Consider the following 26,922-nt stretch of genomic DNA (forward strand, 5'->3'; position numbering starts at 1 on the left):
TGTTATTTAATTATTGGTAATTTAGCAGATAGTTATCTTTGCTTATCTGCTGGGCAATATTAAAGGTCTATTAGAGAGGAGAACACCGCGGCTTAGAGAGGTTATGTAATTTTTTCCAAAGGTTATATAATTGGGTTTTGGAATTCTAACATACGAACTCGTGTCTGATCCAAAGCCCCTACCAGCCAACAATACTATTCTTCCCTGACAGGTGATGAGAAAAACCTATTTGGAATCACCTATCTGTTCTGAAGCACGGGGCCTGCAGAAAGTCACAATCCCTTTTCAAAGAGTCAACTGATCCTAATGGAGAACTGTTGTGGAGCACCCTCCCGGCCTGCCACAGCTGTTGCCCCTTGGTCCCCTGGAGGTGGAAGGGAAATGGGAACAGCTACGAGACTGGGGTGTAAGCCACGCAAGGAAGTCGTCCCAGTCAAGTCGCTTGCGTAGACGCGATGCTCCTACCCTTCCTCTATCTGGGCTTCTGGTTACTTACTGGGTATGGTGAAAATCAAGGATGAACCTTCTGTGACGCCTGCCCTGCAGGGCCGAGCCCCGGGCCCCAAGCTTAATTGTGCACCTCAACAACTACCAGGTGGCCTGACGCAATATTATGAGCCACGTACCCGCCGGCCTAAATCTTCTTCCCGTGAATTCAAAACAGCAATGCCTCACATTCACTTAGAATACAATGAAAGGCAGATGCTCGCTTTCCTGATCTGCTGTTGGAGTCCTGGTTCCACTTTTGCTATTTTTAAAGCCGCGAAACCTTTCCCTTCCTGGAGTGCCACAGCGCAACCCCATCCCCCCTCCCTCCCGGACCCCGCCCGGCGACGTGACCGGCCTCCACCTCCGCGCGCCTCCGTCCTTGCAAAACTTTGCACGCGGCAAGGTGGGCAGCGGGGGCAGGACTACAAGTCCCAGAATGCACGGCGCCCGCCGCACAGGCGCAGCGGGGACCACCCGGCCAGCCGGCCAGGAGCCTGCGGAGCCTCCCGGGTCCCCGCGCCGGAGAGGGGCTGGGGGGCAGGCGGCCGGGCGGACCTGGCGGGCGCCGAGGGCGGCCGCGGGCGTCAGCATGCAGGCGCGGCGGCGCGCGTGAGGAGGATGCGGCAGCGGGCGCCGCGGCGGGCGGAGGAGTAGGCGGCGGTGCCCTGGGGAGGCAGCCGCGCGCGGGCCAGACGGCTCCCGGAGGCTCCGCAGTGCCGCCGCCGTCGCCCGGGAGGCTCCGCGCGGGAGCCATGTAACCTGCGGCGGGCTCCGGGCTGCTCCGTCCTCGCCCCAGCTCCCCGGCCGGCGCGGCAGCGGGGCCACGATGAAGAAGCAGTTCAATCGCATGCGCCAGCTGGCCAACCAGACGGTGGGCAGGTAGGTTCCCCCGGTGCGCGCCCGCGAGGCTGCAGCCGCCGGGGCGCGCAGGTGATGGAGCCCGCCCGGCCTCGCGACCTCGCTGCCTCCGCTCCCCGCCGCGCCTTCCCCCTGCTCCGGCCCCTGCGGGACCGCTCGCGGGCGCGACCCCTCCTCTCGGAACTTCCCCGCCCCCGGAGCCCTTCGGGGGCTCTGCCCGCTGCGCCCCGGCTCCGGTTGCCAAGCGCGAGGTGTGACGCATCCTTTACCTGCGTCCCCAGCTGCCCCTTCACCCCGTCCTCCCTGCCTTTCCCCGGGACTCCCTCCTTCGCCCCTGGCCGCCTGGCTTCCTGGAAACAGGTGTTTGCTCTGATCGTGCTGGAGGCAGCCGACCCGCAGTGGCTTCTCCGAAGATTCCCTCCCCTGCGCCGAGTTCAGGCTTCTCGGGGGGTCCAGGGCAAGTGTGGGGCCTGGTCTTCGGCTTGGCAGAGCTTGAGCCCGCCCCTCCTGCCGCGTTTGTTTTCTGGGACTATGACTGTACGAGATTCTGGATCTCTTTATCGGCCGGGTTTCTTAAGGCGATAGGTGTTGGAGGGGTGAGGGGAGAGGGGGGGCAGGGAAGGTGCTGCTGGAATGGCGCTGCTGTGGGCTGGGTCCTAAGACCGATTTCAGTGGAGGGAGGGAGGGAGGCTGCAGAAAGGGAGGTCCAACTCCTCTGGAAGATGAGATAAGCAGGGGATCGCGGCCAGGTAGGGGAGGGGAACCGAGAGGCCCTACAGTCGGGGAGAGCCAGGCCGGAGAAAGCTGCAGGACCCAGCCTGCTGTCATCGCGGTGAAATGGGCTACATCTGGGCTAGTGTCTCCAGGAGCCGCTCTGCGGGGTGCCAACATCTATTAACCGTTACATAAGGATTCTGGTGGGTCTCTTCCAAAGCTAAACGTGCTGTGAACACGGGGGTTGTGAGGCTGAGGGGGGTGTTCGTGGACCTCGTCCTGGCCGCCGTGGCACAGGAATTCAGGTGTGCCGCCGTAAAGCCAAGTGGAAAGCAGAGAACCCAGCCTTGGGTGCAGTTCAAGTGCAGACACATCGAGGGCTCTCCACTAGGTTTACCGGGAAACCAAATACCTTTCTTGGGTGGGAAGTGGAGCCTGAACTGGCATCTGGTAGGGTGGGGGTGGGGGTATCCCTGGGCAAGAGGGGACCCTAAACTCCCAGGTGAGCATACTGCCCCAATTACGGTGGGCATCTGAGGGCAGGGGATGCGGTGGCTTCTTACGCTCTGAGGGACTCCAGATGGTTTCCAAGTAACAATGTCTAAAATTGCCTTGGATTCATTTCCCTTTCCCAAACACATGTGCTTTAACATGAGGGGGAATTTATGAATAGCAGAGTCAGATTAGCCCAGATTTCTGGCATGGTATCGCCACAGATATAGCCTCACGTGGGCTGCCTTTTGATATGTTGGACACTGAGACCGTGTTTTCCCGTATAGGTCGTTGAGCAAATGATAGTCCAGCTGACCTGTCTTTGATATCTTGATTTCTGCCTCCCTCTGTGGGCTGGCATCAGGCATCCCGACAGACCACCTAAGCGATCAGGAGGCTCCTGGCCGTAGACTCGGATTGCTCGACTCGCGTGGTGTTGGGGTTTCAGCTCAGGGCTCGAATGGGAATGTAAGCAAGGTGTTTAGGCTTCCTCCCTGGCACCCTGGAAACCAATCATTCATCTCTTCTGCCTCTTTGCAGGACTTGTCTCAGAGTGGTGGTAAGATTTGTGAACCTTAGGCATAAAACCTTTTTTTTTTTTTTAACCCTCATCCACAGAGGGAATGACAAAGGAACACGGGGAGTTGGGTTTCAGAACCGGTGAGTGATCTTACTTATTTAAGAAAGCGCATTCTCGGAAGTCCAAGCAGCTGGTCACCAAGAGGTACTTTCCACCCGTCTGTTGGGACTTTGGTGGATCCCGGCGTGCGAATGAATGCTGGCTGTCTGTCAGATGGCACCCGCTATGTTACGCACCAGGGAAAGTGAAGGCCGGTCCACCACTGTGTCTCACTGATGGGTATCCCTTTTGGTGACATTCATTTTTATTTATTTTTAAGTTCATTTTGAGAGAGCGAGCAGAGTGAGGAAGGAGCAGTGGGAGAGGGGGAGAGAGAATACCAGGCGGGCTCCGCGCCGAAAGGCTCTCCCTCGGATGTTGAGATCATGACCTGAGCGGAGCTCAAGAGTGGGATGCTTAACCGACTGAGCCACCCAGGCGCCCCCCCTTTTGGTGACATTTCGAGCGAACTTTTTAAAGCCAAAGTCAGTTCGCGACGCTTGACTGTTTAAGAGTTTCCAGTGGCATCTCATTGCATTGGCATCGCAGATCTTTCCAGGGGCCTGTCGGCCCTTACCGACTTGATTCCTCTCTGTCTGCCTTCCCATGCTTGTTCTGTTGAACCCGATCCCCGTTCACTGTATTGACAAGATGAAAACCGTGTACCGTAGGGTCCACCCCGATGAATCAAAGAGGCAGCATTTACTTTGTCTTATTGCGAAAGCAGTGAGGTGCGGGATCCTAACACCGCTTCTTAATTTCTGGAGTCTGTCGAAGCCACAGGATTGAAGGTCTGGAATTGGTGGATCGATTTATGCAGTTGCTCTGGTGAGACGCTGGCTTCTCGTCCTTGCGTGTCCGGGAAGAGACGGCTTTCCTGTGTTTGAGGGAAGACCGGCAACAAGTTTCAGGGTTATTCCTCCGCGCAGCTCTTTACCCCCTCGCCTTCCGGAAAATTACGGGTTCTGGAGATCTTCTGAACACAGAAGAGTTAGGGACTGGATGAGTCTCCTTCGCGACTTAGGAGTTGCCATACTTAAATGTCCTCTGTGGAGTTGCTAGTATCTTCTCTCCAAGTGCTCGCGCCCGAGTGCAGAGGGCATCAGCAACGGTGAAGAATTTATAAAATCCACCGATCGCATTTAACCGGGAAGAGAGTCGTCTCTTCCCGCAGCTGCTTGTTTCGTTTCTGCATGGGTTCTTTCTGCTTTGAATTTTCTCCTTTCAGTGCCTTCCTTTCCCTCCTCCGTCCTTTGGGAAGCCTTCCCTGGCCCCGCAAGCCTGGACCCCCGTGTGCCTGACACTGCGCTCGGCACTAGGACATGCCAAGTGAAGTGTAGCTACAAGCATCTTTGGGCAAATGCTGCGGCCATTACTGGGTTACCTGCACTACGGCATGCGCTCATACATTCACTCATTTCTTTCTTCCCTCAGTAAATATGTATTGAGTGTCTGCTAAGTGCCGGGCCCTGCTGTGGTTCAGGAAACCTTAGCGTGTGGAGTAAACAAAATCTCTGTCCTCTTGGAATCCGTATTTTTTTTTTAATGTTTATTTTCGAGAGAGAGAGAGCACACAAGCAGGGAGGGGCAGAGAGAGAGAATCGGAAGCAGGCTCCAGGCTCCGAGCCGTCAGCACAGAGCCCCACACGGGGCTCAAACTCAAGAACTGTCAGATCACGACCTGAGCCCAAGTCGGTCGCTTAACCGACTGAGCCACCCAGGCGCCCCTTGGAATCTGTATTCTAAAGGCATGCTGCGGTGACATCGTATCGCAGTTTTTATCTTTGCTCGTTTATTTTTCCCTCTAGACTTCAAGTTCGTTGTGGGCAGGGACCCTAATGCCTAGCAGGTAGTAGGTTCTCCAACATTCTTTGAGAACCGGATCAATGAGCGAGCAAAAGGTCCAGGTGTCGTGGCCGGGGAAGTGTGATGGAGTGGGTGCCTTGAAGACTGGGTACAGCATCGCTGCTGGGCTTTGGAAAGACAGAACGAGGTTTATGGGGGGGAGTTCGTTCTTGCCTGATTTATACGCCAGTTTGTACCTTCGAGAGCATCTGTTGGCTGCCGGGGTGAGAGGCACCCTGAACGGCATCGAGCGTTTTTCTTGGAGGTGGTGCTGGTTTGTGTCAGGAGGAATAAAGCCGTGAGCGGGAATTTAGAGACGCACCCGCAGCGAGAGACGATGGGAGTAAAACCGGCACCTTGATCTGGGGAGGAGGAAATTTCCCCCCACCTCTTCCGCCTCCGGTCTGCACCGTGAGGGTCCCAGTGGCGCTCAGCTCAGAACTGTGAGAAGGGCGAAGGGAGGCTGGCTCACATCCAGCGCTGAGCAAATGGTTGATGAGGTTCATTGTCCTAAGAAGCATAAAGGGCTTCTTAGATTTTGGCAGCCATTGTCCAGTGGTGGCAACGAATGGGCGCTGTGCTCCTGTGCATGGTGCGTTGACGGGTGACGTTCACGGTGGCTGGGAGTAGGCGAGGGGCTAGGAAGTGTTGGGGGGGAGGCTTGGAAGTTCAGGGCTGTCGGGTTGGCTTATTCGGTTTGGGAGGCTATGAGCTGGGAGGGGAAGACAGAGCTTTGTCTACAGAGCCCCACTTTTCCGTTTCTAGACTGCTCGGCACGCAGCCCCGAGTGGACTTGGTTTCTGGTGCACGGCTTGGCTGAGTCCCTTTGCCGCTGTGCAGCTCTCAGAATATGACTGCAGCAGCCACTGGTACCCAGATAGATGCTGAGGATGCAGAGAGAGCCTCTAGGTCAAAAACAGCCAAGCCAGTGAGGATCTTTTCCTTGAAGGTTTCTCTTTGAGACACGGCCTTGCCCATCAGCAGGCCTCCTGAGAGCCGTGACCCGATCAATAGGACATCAGGGAGAAAGTCAGAAGCCATTCTAAATTAGTCATCAGACCACTCCGTTCCCCACCTATGATTTCCTGTGAGTTGGACCCGGTAGATTGACGCAGGCCCTGCCGCGTCTTCCTGCTAACCCAGCAGGGTCAGGCAGACCCAAACCTGTCCCCGCAAGGAGCACCGTGCGCATTGATTCGGTCTCAGAGCGAAGTTGTCCGTCGGAGTTCCGTGGAAGCCCATGCCTTGCCACCTGCTCTGGTGTGCATATGCGAGATAACAGAACGTACTCCCCACTTGCAGAGCACGCTAGCAAATCTGGAAGGAATATTCTCTGCCCGTGTCTTCTGAGTTCCTTACTGTGCAGATCTGCTGCCTCTCAGCCTTCTGCCGGGCTGTTCTCGGCAGTCTGTGTGAGGCTGCCTGGGTTTCCTGGAGGATGCTGTTACCCCAGACCTGCAAGTCATTGTGAGGGACTGTTCACCGGCAATTAATGACTTTCCTTCCCGCTTTACCTCCGCCGAAGAAATATATCAATATTCATTAGTGGTTTTCACGATGGGTGATAGGGACCACTTTTTTTTTTTTTCCCCTCTAGGAAAAGTGGGTCAGTAGCCCTGTGAATAAAGCAGTAATTTATGGTTGTTCTTTTTGGAGGGGATTAGTAGGCAGTCCCTCTCATTGATAACCCAGAACAGTTCATTTCAAAGGCTATATTGATAACGACAGCCAGTAATGAAATCATGCTTGCGCTCAGTGTCAGGTGTAGGCAGGAGAGAAAGGGGCTCTCCTGTGCGGCGCTGGGCATCGGAGTAAGCTGGTACCCGGAACCCCACTGGCTCTGGGAAGCATGTGGCCATCTAGCCATTTAAAACTATCCTTTCTGTCCGGGAAGCAGATGTTTTTGCTTTCGGTTTCCAACTTTAGAGTTTATTTTTAGAGTAAATGTTTATTTTCCCACAGAATTCAATTTACTTTTTTTAACTTTCTTTTTGGTTATATAAATGCTATTTGTTTATGGTAGGAAAGTTATAAACTTATAGATGGGCAAAACGTAAAACAAAACAGTGGTCAGTAATCTCACTACCTGGGGACTACATTTAATATTTTGGATATAATTTTCTAAGTTTTTAATAGGCAAATATATGTTCTTAAAAAAGAGATAGAGATCATATGGTGTATACACTGTTTTGCAACCTGCTTCTCCCCGCCCCCCGTGTATCACATCTTGAATATCATCTCGTGTCAACAAACTACAGTATAATTTTTCAAGGGTATGTAATATTCCATTATGGTCAACCAATTTGCTTTTGCTCATCACATAGCAAATACTTTTCACTGGCTCACTTTCCTAGGATGAAGTCTTAGAAGGGAAATTTCTGGGTGAAAGAGTATGTGAGTTTTTAAGACCACATGAGTATATATTTTATATATAAAAACACACGCATATTATATGTACATTCTCGGTAGAATTGCCAATTTCTTCTCCCTAGCCCTCTTTGCTTCTCTTTTAACTTCAGTGAGATAGAGCATTTGTTTAAGTTGACTCGATATTTCTCACCTTTTCTGAATTGCCTGCATAGGTCTTTGCCCCATTTTTCTTAAGTCACGTCATAACTGTTTTTTTTTTTATTTTTTAGGTAATTTTTAACATATTAAGCATGTATGTGCTTTGTCATATGCCACACGTATACCTCTATAGTTTTTTTGGCCTTTTGTATTTTGTTTGATGTCTTTTGTAGTATTTTGTCATCTTAAGTCTATCAATTTACGGTTTGTGCTTAAATATTATGCTGAGGGATGTTTTTCCCAGCCTGAGATGACAAATATTTCTACATTTTCATTGCCATTTACATAATTTAATTTTACCATCAGATTTTATTTTATTATTTAAAAAATTTTTTTCAATGTTTGTTTATTTTTGAGAGAGAGACAGAGTGCAAGCAGGGGAGGGGCAGAGAAAGAGGGAGACACCGAATCTGAAGCAGGCTCCGGGTTCTGAGCTGTCAGCACAGAGCCCGACGCAGGGCTGGAATTCACAGACCGCGAGATCATGACCCGAGCCGAAGTCGGACGCTTAACCTACTGAGTCACCCAGGGGCCCCTACCATCAGATTTTAAATTCATCAGTCATTAATTGTGGTGCATGACATGACTCAGGTGTCATATTTAGTTTTTTTTTTTTTTAAGTAAGTAGTTATCCTACTATCAAAATGAATAATGTGAATAATGTAATTCAATCCCACTGTATTGAAATGTCTTCATGTACTAAAAAATTTCATCTACTTGGATCTATTTCTAGGCTTTCTAATTCTCTTTACCTGTCAGTTGGCAGGAATGAAAGATAGCCTCACCTGCCCAGGGGAGCAGCTGTGGGTTGCTGTCCCATGCTGTGGGTGGGAGGAGCTATGGAGTTGGTCTGGTTCCCAAATCTCAGCTTCATCCAGGGCAACTCCTCGGCTTGGCATTTAGAAATCAACAGCTTTGGGGCACCTGGGTGGCTCAGTCGCTTAAGCATCCGACTTCGGCTCAGGTCACGATCCCATGGTTCCGTGAGTTCAAGCCCCGTGTCGGGTCTGTGCTGACAGCTCGGAGCCTGGAGCCTGCTTCAGATTCGGTGTCTCCCTCTCTCTCTGCCCCTCCCCCGCTATGCTCTGTCTCTGTCTCTCAAAAATATATAAACATTAAAAAAAAAAGAAAACCACCTCAACAGCTTTGCCTGTCTTGTGGTGCCTTCACCTCAGCTAATCTACCAATTACTCCCTTATAAAATAGAATTGCTTATATTTCCCTGACTTTGCTTGTCTGTTTATTTTTTTTTCTCAGCGTTTTTTATTAAGATGGGGGAGACTGACAGTTTTACACCAGTGAGTATGATGAGAATTCTTCCTATCTGGCAATAGGGTACGCCTGTTCAAGTCTCTTTATGATCCTATGAAATAGTTTTGTTCGTTTAAGCCCTGCAGAATTTTGCTTTTGTTTTTAGGTAATTTGTCATTGTCATTACTCTTGACTTAATGCTGGGAATCTTTTGTTAAGGTCTATTTTTTTCCTCTTTTTTGGTGGAGAGTAAAAAAGTTACTGTTTTTTTTTTTTTTTGTAATTAGCGTAACCACCACCGTCATAAACATATCTCATTATTTTTAAATACTTTTAAGTTTATGTATCTTGAGAGAAGGTGTGAGCAAGGGGGGGGGGAGGGAGAGAGAGAGAGAGAGAGCGCGCGCGAGCGAGGGAGCTGACAGCCTGATGTGGGGCTTGGTCTCACGAACCATGAGATCATGACATGAGCCCAAATCAAGAGTCAGATGCTTAACCAACTGAGCCACCTACGTGCCCCACTTTTTAAATTTTATTTATTTATTTAATGTTTATTTACTTTTAAGAGAGTGCGCGCGCGCGCGCACACACACACACACACACACACACACACACACGTGAGTGGGGGAGGGTCAGAGAGAGAGGGAGACACAGAATCCAAGCAGGCTCCAGCCTCCGATTTCTCAGCACAGAGCCTGACATGGGGCTCAAACCCACATGCCGTGCGTGAGATCATGACCTGAGCCCAAGTCAGACACTTAACCGACTGAGCCACCCAGGTGCCCCCAGGCACCCCGCTTTTAAACACTTTTTACAAAAATTGAGGCTATTGAACTTTCTAGGTAGACATGCATATTTTCTGCAAATAATAATTTTGCCTCTTCTTCTCCAGTATTCATATTTATTTTATTTTTTTGTGTAATTGCATTGTCTAGGACTTCTAGAACAGTGTTAAGATACTGGAGCAGTAAGTGGGCTTCCACATCTCCTTACGTCTTCCTTGGAAATGTGTGACAGCTGGTTCAAGAGATCTTGTTTTTCAATCACATTACCTATTACATGATTTTATGATGTTACTTTGGGTTTTTCTTTGGTGCCAAAGTTAAATTTGATTAACTATATTCTCAGGGTCTTTAAAGATCATCATATCTTTTCCCTTTTAACTAATGTATTCACTTGATAATTTATGCTGTAAATATTTATTGAGCACTTACTATGTCCCAGACATTGTTTTCATTCTTTTCACTGGGAATACACCAGTGACAGGGTACCTACCCATGAGGACCTTGTGTTTTATGAATTTGACCCCCTACTGTTTTCTAATATTGACCTTTCTGTGCCTTCCTGCAGTCACTCTTATTTGACTTTAATTTGTTTTTGTTTTGTTTTGTTTTTTTACAAATACTACATTTAATTTACTGGTAGATTTAATTTATTTAATTTGTTGTTTTAGGATTTTGGCATTCACTATTCATAAATGAGAGCATCGAGTTTTTTTTCTTTGGCTAACCCTGCCAAATTTTGATAACATTGTACAATGAATTGCCCACTGCATTCTTCTTCTGTGCAGTGGTGAGGTTAAGGAATTACATGTTCTTTGAAGGTTGGAAACAACTTTTCCAGGACATTTTTTGGAGATAGTTCTTTGACAGTTTTCCCAAATTCTTCGTTGGACTATTGATGTTTTCTGTCTTTTCCCGGGTCATTTTTAGTAACATAGTTTAGAGGAAGGCATTCATTTCACTGTGATTGTAAAATTTAATAGGATATTTTCTGAGTATAGAATTGTATCTCCTTTATCATCCTAATTTGCATTTCTTTCTCTTTTTTTCACCTAACTAGCTTTGCCAGAGGGTTTGCTTTCCTCCACATCCTGTAGAATCACCTCTTAGGTTTAATCTATTCTTTTCTTAAAAAAAATTTCTTTCTCGGGGTGCCTGGGTGGCTCAGTCGGTTAAGTGTCCAACCTAGGCTCATGTCCTGATCTCACGGTTTGTGAGTTCAAGCCCCGTGTCGGGCTCTGTGCTGACAGCTCAGAGCCTGGAGCCTGCTTTGGATTCTGTGTCTCCTCTCTCTCTCTGCCCCTGCCCCACTTGTGCTTTGTCTCTCTCTGTCTCTCAAAAATAAATAAATGTACACAAAAATGTTTTTGGGGGTGCCTGGGTGGCTCAGTCGCTTAAGCGTCCGACCTCGGCTCAGGTCACGATCTCACCATCCGTGAGTTCGAGCCCCACATCAGGCTCTTGCTGACAGCTCGGAGCTTGGAGCCTGCTTTGGATTCTGTGCCTCCCTCTCTCTCTGCCCCTCCCCTGCTCATGCTCTGTCTCTCTCTGTCTCAAAAATAAAAACATTAAAAAATTAAAAAAAAATTTTTTTTAATAAAAAAAATGTCTTTCTCTTTAGCTCTTGATTGGTGTTTTCTTTTTTCTGCTTGTAATAAATTTTGCTTTTTTAAGTATTTTTTTCCTTCTTGATTTCCTTGGGCTGATTGTGTTCTTTGACTAGTCTCTAGTCCTCCGTGTTGTATTCCAGTAGGTCAGGCTCTGCTATGGTCACGTGTGACTTCTGGCACCTCAGTGGCTAAATATAGCCAAAGGTTATTTTAAGCTCACGTGAAATGTGAAGGGGGTCTGGGGACTTCCAAGGACAGCTTTCCATCATGTGTGATTCAGGGATGCGGTCTGATTCCTTCCCCCTTCCCCCCACCCCCATCCCCCCTCCCCCGCTACCCCGCCTCCTTCATCTCAACATGTGGCTTTCAGTCACTGCTGAAGGTGAAGAGAGAGCGCAGAAATGCCATCCTTGCTCTTAAATGCCTGGGCCTGGCATTTACAAATGGCACCTATGCTCATATTTCATTGGGCAGAGCTTGTCACAAAGTCCCCCCAGGGGTATGACAGGAGATGGGACGTCTACCGCTGCCGCATAACCAGAAGTATAATCTCTCTTCTCTCCCACTGCCCATCTTTGAAGTCCTGCATGTTCCCCTGCTCCACACGGTCCCCTCTGCCTGCCCTGCCCCCCTCCACAATTGTGCCCCCATGAGAAGGTCATTCTTTCTCTCCACCATGAGGGGGTGGCTGTAGATTGTCAGAGTCCTTTATAGGAAACAGATCCATCAGAGGGGGGCATCTTTAGGGTAACAAAGTTTTCCCTTACCGATGCCCAGTAATGATGTTTCCCTTACAATTTCTCATGCCAAGATTTGGTGTGTGTGTGTGTGTGTGTGTGTGTGTGTATTTTTTAAGTCCTTCCTACAATGGGGAAAAGATTAATGAGGAGAACGGAAATTCCCTCTCATCTTGCCACACTGGAATGTCACCGACTTTATGGGATTGTTGCCAGGGTTAAATAAGATAACAAATATAATACCCTTAACATAACCCCTGAGGAGTAAAAAGCACTCAATAAATTGTGGGTATTACCACTAACCCTTGCTGTGCTGCAAAGTCTTTTGATGGGAGGCCCTTGTTTGGATCTTATTTATAGGCCTGAGTGCCTGAAAATTACAGCCTCAACTTCATAACCATTTGTCTTATGGTCCCAAATCAAACCCAGTTTTTCTGTGTAGTCACACAGGTGAAATGATCTTGAAACACCAGTAATACTCATGGCCTCATTCATGTAAAACCATCAGGACTTATAGTTACCATATGACTTAGAGTGTTCTAGGTTATGCTGCTGTGACAGAAGCCCTCCAAGTCTCGGTGGCTGGTAGGCACTGGGCATAGTCCTCCCAAGCACCCAGGCTGCCATAGCTCTGTTCCCCACCTGCCTGTCTGATGGCGGAGGCAGGAAATGACATGGCTCCTCGTGTTTTCTTCTAGAAGTGACATGCGTCACTTCTACTCACACTTCATTGGCTGAAGTAAATCACCTGGCCGCACCTCACTTGAAGTGGGGCAGGCAAAGGCTAATCCTTCATGGACCCAGAAAGGGCAGAACCACAAAAGCCACAGCTATGTCACCTGTAGCCAAGAGCCCGGCTATGTACTTCATAGGCATTATTTTTATGGACTCATTGCGACGTCTGTATGAAGAGGGTGTTCTTTGTAGCCCTGTTTTACAGGTGGGGAACGGAGGCTAGAAGTGGCCGACCAAACAAAGGGCAGAGCCAGACTGGAGCTGGGTTCCTAAGTAGGTCAAGCACAGGCAAATGCTTCCTCCGGTCGGCTCTCCCCATCGGTGGATACTTCAGATTAGGTGGGTTTGCAAGTGCTCATTAACTGCTCTTGAGTGGAATGAAACTAAAAGATGTCACATTCATTTAAGGTAATGGGTATCGTGCATGCAGCCGTAACCACAAAGAGCATACAGTGAAATGTCTGCCAATAGAAAATTCTTCTCTGTGCGTCCTCACTGCAGTTTCAGAGAAAGGGTAAGAGAGCGCCATTTGAGAGTGTTTTATTTTATTTATTTTTTTATTACATTTATTTTTATTTTATTTTATTTCATTTTATTTTATCTTGTTTTGTTTTATTTTATTTTTATTTTATTTTATTTATTTTTATTTTATTTATTTTATTTCATTTTTATTTTATTTTATTTTATTTTATCTTGTTTTGTTTTGTTTTGTTTTATTTTTTTAGCTCTGTGCACGATGTTGAAAGAAAGCATCTTGGATATCTGCAGAAGCCCTTACAGACTCCTGCATCACACATTAAGCAAAGAGAGCTTAAGAAACAGGAATATGAGAAGCAGACAGAACTTTCAGCTCCGACTCCTGGTGCATGTTGTTGTGATTGCAGGCCTAACGTGTATACTCACTCGTGAGTCACTGTCGTGACTGCTCTTTACCGAGCGTGTCCCGTGACACGCACTTGTAGGGTGCTTTGCAGACAGCCCGGCTGAATCCTCATGACCCCTGGTGTATGTTGTAGAGTTTCCTCATTTTCTACCCGAGCCTCAGAGCAGGTGCGCCGTTGCGAAGGGCGGCAGCCGAGATTTGCTCCCAGACCCGCTGGCTGGGACACGGATGTTCTTTACGACTGTACTTCAGTGACTCTGCAGTAGGGGAGAAGGTGGAAAACACATCTAATATTAGTGGAATGATTGATTCACTGTGGCATCTCTCTATGACTCTAAGAATCTGTTTTCATAACATTCAAAAGAATTGAAGGGCTCAAGAGAAATGTTTGAGAAAACAGGATACAGAAGTCCATACAGGGGAGATTGTACAGGGTTAGAAAAGAATTGCATAGAAAAGACTGGAAGCAAATCGGGAAAGACTGGAAGGTTTAGCGTGTGGTATTTATCTCTGGGCAGGATTATGAATGATTTGGATTCTTGCTGCTTGTACTGTTTAAGAGTTCCAAGTTCTTTAAACATGTGTTCTAATGTTTGTTTATTTTTTTCAGAGAGAGTGCAAGCATGGGAGGGGCAGAGAGAGAGGGGGTACAGAGGATCTGAAGCGGGCTCTGTGCTGATGGCAGAGAGCCCGATACGGGGCTTGAACTCACGAACTGTGAGATCATGACCTGAGCCAAAGTCGGATGCTCAACTGACTGAGCCACCCGGGGGCCCCTTTAAATATATTTAAATGTTACTGTTAAATAATAAATGTTAAATATTGTTCAATATTATCTTAATATACTCAATATATACTTATGTTTGTATTTATATAATAAAATAATATATTTAAAATAGATAGATGGATATAGATGTATATAGAGATGTATATGTATGTATATAAGACCCTCTCAGGACTCAAAAGGGAGCAAAGGTAAAATGTAGCTGGAGTTTCTCATAACGATGTTTTAAGTTCAGGGTCCTGGAAGGTCTAAATAAATATATTTGACATTCTCTCAAGCCTTGGTTTCAAACATGGGAAACTTCTTATCTTTATGCTCTGGAAAGGACATGACGTCAGATCTCATTTTATAGAATAAAATAGTCTGCCCTTAGGAGCGATATGCCGGTAGCCTTGCAGGGTTGCTCACTCTGAAGACACAGAACATTTTGATACTCGGTCTGCATGACCGGGGAGGCCGAGGAGCTGGTGGTTCCCCATGACAGCTTGGGGTTCTCTGGCTGCAGCCCCAGAAGTGGAGTCCGGCCAATCTAAGCAGAAGAGGAGATAGGGAAGGATGGGCGTGGTTCACAGAATCGGAGTGACCTGGTAGTGCCCCTGGAGCAGGACAACAGGACAGCCTCTTCAGAGGCCACCTCATTGAATCCCTCCAGTGATGCTATCACAGAACAGAGTTCACTTGGTTTGGTGTGCATCACGTGACCTGACCATCCCTTCCGGGCAGTGGGAGGGAGGGTAGGAAGCTGTCTGGAGTTCACGTCCAAAGACCGCAGTGTGGGCAGAGGCTGTTCCGCAAGGGAACATCAAAGGCTTGTTCTCAAAAGACCAGGAATGGGTGATGGCCGTTTAGCATGGCAAGATGGTGACCGTCCTGTAGTCTTCATGAGTGCCAGAGGTCTGCCAAGTTACCGTGATCTAGAGAACACGACCCCTGGTGTTCAGAGAAACCGTCTTCCGCCCCTGCGTCTCCAGTCAGTTACTCTGAATCTGTCACTGAATTAAATTTACCCATGTCTTCTTTTTCATTTCCGAGTCTTAATTATAGTCTGTGTCTCCGCCCTTGACTCTTGCGGTGGCCTCCTGTTTGTATTCTTGCCTTCGATCTCCTCTCTCCGACTTCCTGCAGCACTGGCCAGACTATATTTTTAAATTCATGGACAGAAGAATGTCCTTTTCCTTCTTTATCAGGTTTTGTTCTGGGGTTGGGGCGGGTGGGGGGGGGATGCTAGGACCGTAGGAAAAGTGACAGACCACTGCAGATTCATCTCACAAATGTACGGTCCACATTTGTACTTAAGGCTTGGAGAAGTCCTGCAGTAAGGACAACCATTGGCCATTTGTATCACTTAGAATGCTTTGAATTTTAACAGCAGATGTCCATTCAGCGTGGCTTAAACAATCAGGTAACTTTATTTCAAGTGACAGGGTGTCCAGAGGTCGGGAGAGTCCAGATGCCTTGTGATTAGGAGACCTGCTGCCTTACCTTCCATTTTCCTTTGCTGTGCCTTCAGCTTTGCATCGGCCTCTTCCTCAGATTGGCCTTTTTCCTGGTCAGAATACAACTGAAGGTCTTTGCTTCCTTGCTCAGAAACCAAACAGGAGGCAGCATAGGTGCTATGGTCTGAATGTCCGCGTCCGCCCCTCTCCCACAATCCCCACAGCTCCTGCCTTGAACTCCTGATCCCCGAGGTGATGGTATTGGGAGGTGGGGCCTTTGGGAAGTGATTAGGTCATGAGGGTGGAGCCTTATGAATGGGATTAGCGCCCCTATAAAAGGGGCCCCAGAAAGCTCCTTTGTCCCTTCCACCCTGAGTTAGAATACAAAGGCACCATGATGATCCAGAAAGTGGACCCTTATGGGATCAGCTGGCCCCTTGATCTTGGACTTCAGCCTCCAGAACCGAGAAATACATTCCTGGTGTTTATAAGCCACTCAGTCTATATGGTGTTCTGTTAGAGCAGCTCACATGGGCTAAGAAGAACAGCCCACATGGTTCCAGTGATGGAATCAGAGTCCTTTCCTCCAGTCTGAGCCCATTCATTCACATGTTTGCCATTGACCATTAAAACAACATGCTTTGTTGTTGACCGTTAACCCATGTCGGAGGGAAGGGATTCTGACTGGGCTCTAGCCCAAGTCTTTGTTTTGTCTTTTATTTTATTTTTTTAATATTTGTTTATTTTTGAGATAGAGCATGAGCCGGGGAGGGGGAGAGAGAGGGAGCCACAGTATCTAAGGCAGGCTCCAGGCTCTGAACTGTCAGCACAGAGCCTGATGCAGGACTCGAACCCACGAACTGTAAGATCATGACCTGAGCTGAGGTCTGACGCCCAACCAACCGAGCCACCCAGGCGCCTCTCCAGCCTGAGTCTTTGAACTAGTCACAGGCAGGGGAGGCAGGATTATGGTGACTGGCTTAGGGCCATTAAGAACCTTTCTGGAGTTGGGGTGGGGAAGCTTGTTCTAACTCTGGAGACCTTCACGGGGAGGGACTGATACCTGGACAGAATCAGACTTCTGTTCAGAAGGGAGAAGGAGCAAAGCATTCTGGGTGGACAGAAGTGCCCCCTGGCGCTCGCTCAACCCACCGTTTTGACTATGGAAACCATCTCCCGTGGAACGTCTGTGCCTTAAATTAGAGTCTGTCGAATGCTACCACGGGGAACGTTTGTCTGTAAAGTTCGAATCCTACTTTGGCCACATCTTCACCTTTGATCCAGCCTTTTCCTCCCCTTTCTGTTTATCAGAACTGTTTTTCTTGGATTCCAGAGCCCTGGTTCATATCAATGTAGAAAACGTGGTGTATTGTTTTACGTAGGTCTATTGTAATCTTTTAGTCTGGTGGCCTGGAGATGCCCCGGCACAGTATCTGGAATATGGAAGGGACTCTAGAACCGTTTGTCACTTTCACGCTCCTTCATTCATTTATTTAAAAATTTTTTTTTTTAGTGCTTTTATTTATTTTTGAAGGAGAGAGAGAGACAGAGCATGAGCAGGGGAGGAGCAGAGAGAGAGGGAGACACAGAATCCGAAGCAGGCTCCAGGCTCCGAGCTGTCAGCACAGAGCCCGACGCGGGGCTCGAACTCACAAACTGTGAGATCATGACCTGAGCCGAAGCCGGACGCTCAACCGACTGAGCCGCCCAGGCGCCCCTCATTCATTTATTTTAATGTCTATTTATTTTTGAGAGGGAGACAGCGCACAAGCAGGGGAGGGGCAGAGAGAGAAGGAGACACAAAATCCGAACAGGCTCCAGTCTCTAAGCTGTCAGCACAGAGCCCAATGCGGGGCTCGAACCCATGAGCCATGAGATCATGACCTGAGCCGAAGTCAGATGCTCAACCAACTGAACCACCCAGGCAACCCTGTCTCGTTCACGCTCTTGTAGCTCAGTTGAGATCCGCCTCTTGCCGGTGTTGACCTCCTTCCTTTGTGGGTCCACGGTGCCGTGCTTGTTCTCCTTTATCCCTCTTGTTACCCTGCTTTGATCTCTGGTTGCTTCTGCTGTTGGTTTTTTATCTACAGGGAGCGGGGCTGACTCCTCTGTGCCCTGTGTTGTTGTCCACGGTGCTTCACAAACAGCGGGGGCCAGTCCTCATCAAGGTGGTGGTAATGAGGCTGTAGGCATGGCTCAAACAGGAAGTCATGACGGATTTTTTGTTCTTTTAATTGCCACACAATCAAGGTTTCCCATGCTCAGTGGGTAGCTGTGGGCTTGTAATCTTGCCTTGACGATCTCCCAAGATTTTATTACACTGGCAAAAATATGACACGGCTTTAGGATTGGTTCCTAGCACATTGCCTTCAATCCGAAAGTATGATTCTCTAATTATGACTAGAGAGTAGATATGGGCTCAGACCTATGACCCGTAATGACCTGTGACCCCATACCTATGCCACTGCATAGTCATTCATGCCAGGAGGAAGGTGTAAGATGTGACAACTTAGTGAAGAAACCATTCATCCAACAGATGTCTATTGAGCACCTGTCACTGATTGGGTCCTTGGGAACCAGATCCCGAAAATAACATGCAGGATGTTTATTAGGAAGTGCTCTTAGCATCAGGACCTATGGAAAGGACTAAAAGGAAGTAGAACTATGGGGCTCCTGGGTGGCTCAGGTCATGATCTCGCGGTTTGTGGGTTCCAGCCCCATGTCGGGCTCTGAGTTGACAGCTCAGAGCCTGGAGCCTGCTTCGGGTTCTGTGCCTCCCTCTCTCTCTACTCCTCCCCCCTTGTGCTCTCTCTCAAAAATAAACATAAAGAAAATTTTAAAAAAGGAGGAGGACTAGGCAGAGAGAGAAGTTAAGCTGTGATGTCCCGGCAAAGGCCTCAGCTGGTTCCATGTTTCCTGCTGGAGCTTGGGTGTATCTTCAGAGTTGTCCTGAGTTGGGGAGAAGAAACTGAGCTCATCTCTGTGTTGATCAGACCTTGGAATTGGGCCTTCCCTGGAAGACAGACCTTTAACCAAAGCGATGCCAAGGGGTAGACAGCTGAGGGTAGTCATCTGGATGTGTTCTAGCAGCTAGGGAATAAGTTCTTCCTTCCTAAAGGGGAGTCTGGTGCCCACTGTACCTGACATGTGCCAGATCTTCTGCTAGAAGCGTGAGCGGGACTAGGAGAGCAAATCAACAAGCCATCACAATTCGCTTGGATGGTAAGTGAGTTGTTGATGGTAGCAATGAAAACATAGCTGGATTTGGCTGGAGTGGGGTTTGGGAGGAAGTCCCGCAAGCTGCCTCCTGAACGGAGAGACACTTTTAGGATAAGGCAAGTGGAAATGATGTGGCTCAACACCAAGGGATATAGAGTGCGGCTCCTTGAAGGAAGTAGAAGTAAGCTCTCTGTGTTAGGAATGTCCCTGGGAGTAGGGATGAGGCTTATAAATAGGATGACCGTCTTGCCCAAACAAGGACATCCTGAGAGTGATTACAGAATTCATAGGGCCAGAGCGGCAGGTATAAACCTGGGCAAACTTTCTAGTGACCCGACTTGTAAGACATGATTCAGTAGATTTGGATTATTTTTCTTTTTATTTTTTAATGTTCGTTTGGTTTTGAGAGAGAGAGAAAGTGTGTGAGCAGGGGAGGGACAGAGAAAGAGGGACACACAGAATCCAAAGCAGGCTCCAGGCTCTGAGCTGTCAGCACAGAGCCCCACGCAGGGCTTGAACCCACAAACTGCGAGATCATGACCTGAGCCAAAGTTGGATGCTTAACCGACTGAGCCACGCAGGCGCCCCTATGATATTGTTTTAAATGAGTTAATACAATCTAGTACTTAAAATCGTGTCTGGGACAGGGCGAACCCTCAGTAGGTGTAAGATACTGCTGTTACTCCTTTGACCAGAGGAGTCGCAAGGTCAGATTTGGGTTTTAGAATGACCGGTCTGGGTGCAGAGTGGAGAACTGAATGCAGAGGAGCAAGCCTGGTGCGGAGAGACCAGCTAGGAGATGATACTGCTGATTAGGAGACTAGCTGGCAATCCAGTTGAGACAATGAGGGTCTGGATCAGATCTGTGGGCGTGACAAGGCAAGAGCTGCAGAGCTTCCAGAGATATTTAAGACGTTGAGTCAGGGGACCTTGGTAGGACTTGGTGGGGCAGCAGGAGAGAAAGCTGCTGAGGTCTGGGTTTGGGCAAAGTGGATGTGGGTGCCAGTCACTGAGAAGGAGCCTGGGAGAAAGGTACGTGGGAGTCAGTAGGCAGCGGCGATGAGGGGCTGGAGCTTGGGAGAGAGGTCTGGGGGGTGATGGAGCTGGGGATCAGCAGCAGGCGGGTAGAACTGAAGCTTGGAAATGGGGTAAGAAGAGCCCGTTTTAAGGTGGAGTGTTACCCGAAGGGGAAAGCCTTTCTCCACCCACTGTGTTAGTTTCCTGCAGCTTCTGTAACACATTAGCACGAAGCGAGTGGCTTAAAACAACCCCACAGGATTCTCTCACTGTTCCAGAGGCCAGGAGGACAAAACCAAGGTGTGGGCAGGGCCACGCTCTCTCTGAAGGCTCTGTGGGAGAATCTGTTCCTTGCTGTGGTGTAATAAGAAGATCTCCTCTTGGTTCCTTAGTTCTTGGCACAAAGATCCAAAAATCCTTGGAATTTCTTGAGTGATAGTTATGCTTTCTTATTCTAATGAGGTGACTCCCTACACAGCTTTGGGATGGGAGCTAGTCACCAGAAAGACCAACCACATGATTAAAGGGTTGGCCCTTGAGGCCAGCCCAACCTCCAGGGAGGCGAGGGGAGCCAGGGTTCGGTGCTGCTGCCCATGGCTGACTGTGTCATGCCTACAGAATGAAATCCCATATAAAAACTCTGGGCGTTGAAACCCAGTAGAGCTTCCTAGTTAGGGAAAGGCAATCTATTGGAAGGGCATCCAGTGTGTTGGAAGGGCATCCGGATTCCATGAGGAGAGCTCGTGGAAGCTGGACGTTTCTCCCCAGCCCACCCCAGACCTTGCCCTGTGCATGTCTTTCGTTGGTTGTTCTGAGCTGAATCTTAATCCACACACATAAAGTTCTACTCCTAAGTATAGTGCTTTCTTGGGACCTGACAGGGTCATGGGAAGCCCTGAATTTGTAGACAGCTGGGCAGGATTATGGATGGTTTGGGGACACTCAAAACGTGTGGCTGGCATGTGAGGTAGGGGCTGTCTTGGGAAGTGCTGTGTCCTTAACTTGTGGGGTGTGTGCCAACCCTGGGTAGTTAGTATCAGAGTGGAATTGAATTGTAGGACATCTGGTTGGCATCAGAGAATGGTGTCAGGGCTTTCTTTTAGCTTCTGCTGGTACCAGTAGTCCTTGGTGATCCTTGGCTGGTAGACCCATCCCTCCATTCTCTGCCTCTGTAACCACATGTCCTTCTCCCTTTGTGTCTCTCCCTACTTATAAGGACACCAGTCATATTGCACTAAGGTCCACCTACTCCAGTACGACTTCATTGTAACTACACCCGCAACAACCTGATTTCTAGATGAGGGCACGTTCTGAGGTTCCTGTGGTTAAGACTTCATGAGGGGCGCCTGGGTGGCTCAGTCGATTAAGCGTCCGACTTCAGCTCAGGTCACGATCTCGCGGTCCGTGAGTTCGAGCCCCGCGTCGGGCTCTGGGCTGATGTCTCAGAGCCTGGAGCCTGCTTCCGATTCTGTGTCTCCCTCTGCCCCTCCCCCATTCATGCTCTGTCTCTCTCTCTGTCTCAAAAAAAAAATTTTTTTTAATTAAAAAAATTAAAAAAAAAAAAAGACTTCATCATATCTTCTGGACGGGGTGTGGGCAGTTCAACCCACACCACCTACAAGGCACACATTTCCCATCTCACAAACAGTATTTTTTTCTGTTCGCTTTGTGCCAAGTGCAGTGGTGTGGGGGTCATGAGGCAGACAGAGGTAAGTCCGTCCAATAACCTTGCCCTCAAGGGGCTTGTATTCCAGTAGGGAAAATTAAGACAGGAGCACACTGTAGATGTTGGAGGTTGTTTTTATATTTTTAATTTTTTTTGTATTTTTAAAAATGTTTATTTATTTTTGAGAGAGAGAGAGGGAGGGAGGGAGGGGCAGAGAGAGAAGGAGACACAGAATCCGAAGCAGTCTCCAGGCTCTGAGCTGTCAGCACAGAGCCTGATGCGGGGCTCAAACTCATGAACCACGAGATCATGACCTGAGCTGAAGCCGGACACTTAACTGACTGAGCCATCCAGGTGCCCCAGAGGCTGTTTTTTTTACTAATACCCTAAGATGGAATGAAATGTCAGAATGATAGGACAGTCACTTAGGGCTTTAGTTGCATATCAGGTGTCAAGGAGCAAAAGGTGATGTAAGTTGGACCCTGGAAGGAAGCATGGAATTCTGACGGATGGAAAGGAGGGAAAAATATAAACGAACATTTAAGATAGTGAAGTGCACTACAGCCAAGGGGATGTGCAAATCCAAGATATTAAATCTGGATGCATGTAGAATTTATTCTTCACATTAGAGTAAGAGACATGCACAGATGGAACAGTAGGTGAAGCGCATCGAAATGCCCTGGGGTGCCTGGGTGGCTCAGTTGTTAAGCATCCGACTCTTGACTTTGGTTGTGGTCATGATTTCATGGTTGTGGGATCAAGCCCCACATTAGGCGCCATGCTGAGTGTGGGGCCTGCTTGAGATTTGCTCTCTCTCATTCTCTCTCTCCTTCCCTTCCTGCCCCTCCTCTGCTCATGCTCACTCTCTCTCTCTCTCTCTCTCTCTCACTCACAAATAAATATTTAAAAAAAATCGAATTGCACCGATATGCAGCCATCTCTATGATACACTGACGAGGGCAAGGAACAGGATGCGGAAGGAACCCTGCGTGAGGTATTCGACGTCAGGTTTTAGTGTATGGTAAATGATAGGCTCCCAAACACTCGTAGTCACCGTGCTGGTAAATGCACACAGCATCTTGGGAGAATGTTAAAAACTTGCCGACAGTGCCCCTTGGTAACTTGGGAACAGGAGACCGTGGGAGATCGCATTTCTCCCAAGAACCATCAGTCACAGTTCAGGGGGCACAAAAGCATAGTCGCGGGAAGGTGGTTTCCCCTCCACCGAGACCCGCCCGGGGGCAAGTGTGCCCCAGAAAGCCGCAGAGAAGCTGCCATTTCTCCTGGCCCCGCTGAATGCGGGTGTCCTTGTGGAACGGGACTCGCTCATTCCCATCACTCCTGTCCGTGGCTCCCTAGCCCCAAGCCCTCAGCTCTTTGGGGTCAGGGTTTGGGAACTTCTTTGCAATATTCACAAGCACGGTTGCTGTTTTCCCTATCAGGGTTCCTGATTGCATTGGGTCTTTTTATTGCTGGCTGAAAGAGTAATTATCTAGGTAGTATTGGTCTGGCTTTTAATGCTCTTTTTCATAAGCCTAGTACTTGTACAGGACACAACCTCACTGGGGTCTTTCAGATTTCTGGTACAACCTCTCTTGGGTGGTGGGGGTCACGCCAAGCCACACAGCCAATCCCGTCATTGTACATAAACCCACCAAGATTGTTTTGGAATTTTTCTGTGCCTTGAGCAGATATAGAGGCTGGGCTGAAAGACAGAGGAGCTCAAAATATAAATACAAGTATGTATTGATTGGTTCTTCATTTCCGTCTGGTCCCCTCTTCCAGCCAGGTACCCTTCTTGTTTTCTCTGTTCCTTTATGTCCTGCTCTTTCCATATTTTCACTTCTGATTTCTTCTTTATCTTTTTTTTTTTTTTTTTTAAACCTCCTTTACTTTCTACAGATCTTAAAGCGGTAGATATTCTGAATCATGGGTAACTGTTTGTCAGGGTCAGATCATTGCGAGAAAGCCATTCAACTTCCTTGCCCACCCTACCCACCCCCACTGCCTTGGAAACCTGGTTGCATTTCTCACAAGACCCCCCCCCCCCCACCTGCCCTTACTGTGCATCTCCTGGTTTAATGGAAAATGAGGATAAAGGACTCTGCTGTGGTCTGTTCTTTGATGTTTTTAAAGAAGATTGTCGCCCTGCCTTTCTTGATTGTCCTCTGTCTCCTTGGATGCTGTGGAATATAATAGAAGAGAGAGAAACACTGCCCCCTTAGTGGTTATCCTTGAGGCATTTAGAATGTGCCTGTTGTATTTCCTTGCAAACAAACTCCCTTATACCTACCCTGTGAGAGAAATAAGCAGCTTCCTCTCATATTCAGTAAATGTTTATTGTGTTCAGTATTGAGAAAAATGCAGAAATAGTCCTGGTGGGGGTAGAAACAGCAAGAATAGTGAACAAGAGAATGTAGCGTGCAGCCAAGAGGTGCTGACTAAAAGGTCAGAAAGATTTTGGGTGGGAGGATAGAATGATCACGAAGACGATAATAAATGTGTAAACTCATGCAGTTAGAGCCCCTATGACTCCATTTTTTAAATCTTTTTTAATCTTTTAAAAATTTATTTTGAGAGAAAGAGACAGCACACAAACGGGGGGCGGGGCAGAGAGAGAGAGGGGGAGGGCAGAGAGAGAATCCCAAGCAGGCTCCACACTGTCAGTACAGAGCCCGATGTGGGGCTCGGTCCCACAATTGTGAAATCATGACCCCCATGACCTAGGGTCACACCCTGAGCCAAAATCAAGAGTCTGAAGCTAGGGGCGCCTGGGTGGCTCAGTCAGTTAAGCGTCGGACTTCAGCTCAGGTCATGATCTCACAGCTCAAGGGTTCGAGCCCCGCGTCGGGCTCTGTGCTGACAGCTCGGAGCCTGGAACCTGCTTCGGATTCTGTGTCTCCCTCTCTCTCTGCCGCCACCCCCTCAAAAAAATGAATAAACATTAAAAAATAAAGAACGGACGCTTAACTGAGCCACCCAGGCACCCCCACCCCCATGACTCCATTTTATAGGAGTGTGAACTAGTCAAGAGAAGGTAAGAGATTTGCCCGAGTTTGGCAACCAGAACCCAGTTGAATCCAGGCACTGCCAAGTCGCGAACTGGCCACAGGCCAGATACAAATAACACCACCAACGTTCTGAAATTCTCTTTCCTCTCCTCTTGTTGCTTGAGAAGCTTCGTGGAGGAGGTGGAACTTGAAAGGGAGACTTCGAGAGTAGTTCAGAGTTAAATAAAGAGAAGAGCAGACAGTCTGTAGGAAGGGGACCCAGCATACACACGTGGGAATAGATGTTGTATTTGCACAGCAAGTGGGAATGGAGGGCTTCTTAGAAGGGAGTGTGTGTCGTGAAGCTTGATGAAAGGTCAGGTGCTGGGGGAGACCCGTGTTGGGGAGCTGGGGAAGCAGAGTCCATTGGGTGAGAGGTGGTCTGTTAGACAAAGAGGAGCGATGGCAGGTGGTTGAAAAGGAGTGAGGTTAATAGTGTGGTGGTTTTGGAATAGCACTTTAGCTGCTGTGTATGGGTAGATTGAAAAGGGGCAGCCTAGAATGAAGGAGGCCAGCCAAGAGAATAGAAGCAAACCTGGTTGAGCCTCAGGATTTTTAGGCAGATTTGGTTGGCTAGGTTTTCTTTGTCACTGTTGCTATTTTATCCATCTTAAAGCTGTGCATTTGAGCAAGGAGCACAACCTTTTCCAATTGAAAAGGTATAAAAGTAACCCTACAGCCCTTTGCTGAAACTGCTGCATAAGCGTTTAGTCTAAAAGAGGAGGAAGTTTTAAGTTAATCTGAGTAGAATGTGATGAGAGATTATATTAGAGTAGCAATGACACATATCTGTCCCTGCCATTCTAAGAATAAAGTCATAACAAGTCTCTGAATATGATAATAAGCCAGGAAAATTGGAAAGAAGCTCTAAAGTATAATTATTTTCAGATATGATTGTCTATGTAGAAAACCCAAAACCCTGAAAATAATAATAAGAGTTTATCAAGGCCGTTCCATTCAAAAGCAAGAAGTGAATATATTAATATCAGGTGCAGTAGACTTCAGGGAAAATTACAGGAATACAGGAAGACTGTACCTAATGATAAAAGGTTCAGTTTCTCAAAGAAGACATAATAAACCTAAATGTGTATGCACCTGAGAATAGAGGTTCAAAATGTGCAGCAAAATGGGGCGCCTGGGTGGCTCAGTCGGTTAAGCATCTGATTTTGGCTCAGGTCATGATCTCACGGTCTGTGGGTTTGAGCCCCGCGTTGGGCTCTGTGCTGACAGCTCAGAGCCTGAAGCCTGCTTCATATTCTGTGTCTCCTTCTCTCTCTGCTTCTCTCTCTGCTCTCTCCCCCGCTTGTGCTCTGCCTCTCTCTCAAAAATAAGTAAACATTAAAAAAAATGTGCAGCAAGAAGTGATAGAGTTGAAAAGAGAGTTGAAAAGATAGAGTTGAAAAGAGACAAATTCGTAGTTCCATGGGAACTTCAACATTCCACTCTCAGCTGATAGAATTAGTAGATAGCAAATTAACAAGACTGTAGAAGAACCATGTAACACTATAAACTAACTGATAAATATTTGTTGCACTCCACCCATTAACGAGAGGATGCATATTCTTTTCAAGTATCCCTGAAACACCACGGTCAACCAAACCTGGGTCATAAAATAAATATTATATTAAAAAATTTGAAATCTTACAAAGTATGTTCTCTGATCATAATTGATTTCAACTAGAAACAGTAACAGAAAGGTAACTAGAAAGTTCCAATGTTAAACAATACCCTTAAAGACAATCCATAAGCTAAAGAGGAAACTTTGTGGGATATTTAAAAATATTTTGAATGAATATGAAAATACAACATAACAAAATCTGTGGGATGCAGCTAAAGCTTAGAGGGACATTAATAGCATTAAATGCTTACATTAGAAAAGAAGAGTCTCTAATCAGTCTCTAATCAGTAATCTAAGCTCTTACCTTAAGATAAAAAAAAGAAGTACAACATAAAAACCGAATCAAACAGAAAGAAGTAGTAAAGAGGTAAATGGTAATCAATGAGATACCAGCATATCAGTAGAGAGGATAACTGAAACCAAAAGCTGATGCTCAGAAAAGATCAATAAAGTTGATCTAACAAAACTAAGGAAAAAGAATAAGACACAGTTGACCACTATCAGGAATAAAAGAGAGGCTATAACTACAGACTTGACAAGTTATTAAAA

General features: G+C 47.6%; 1 protein-coding gene across 5 annotated transcripts in view; it reads left to right on the forward strand.

Annotated features, from left to right (window-relative positions):
- The first annotated feature begins 1,106 nt into the window (after positions 1-1,106).
- The window catches only part of ARHGAP44 (Rho GTPase activating protein 44), a 179,678-nt gene continuing 153,862 nt past the window's right edge, over positions 1,107-26,922 (forward strand). For 2 of the 5 annotated variants that reach the window (XR_006297753.1, XM_043583159.1), the window contains exon 1: positions 1,122-1,368. Coding sequence is in view for 4 of the 5 variants with exons in the window: in XM_043583159.1 (XP_043439094.1) it covers positions 1,316-1,368 (53 nt within the window). In the remaining variant the exon portion in view is untranslated. Of the gene's footprint in view, positions 1,369-26,922 lie in introns of all 5 variants that reach the window. The other 3 variants (XM_043583162.1, XM_043583158.1, XM_043583160.1) reach the window with 3 other exon arrangements.

This window comes from Prionailurus bengalensis, chromosome E1 (assembly GCF_016509475.1).
Source record: "Prionailurus bengalensis isolate Pbe53 chromosome E1, Fcat_Pben_1.1_paternal_pri, whole genome shotgun sequence".
NCBI classification, from domain to species: domain Eukaryota; kingdom Metazoa; phylum Chordata; class Mammalia; order Carnivora; family Felidae; genus Prionailurus; species Prionailurus bengalensis.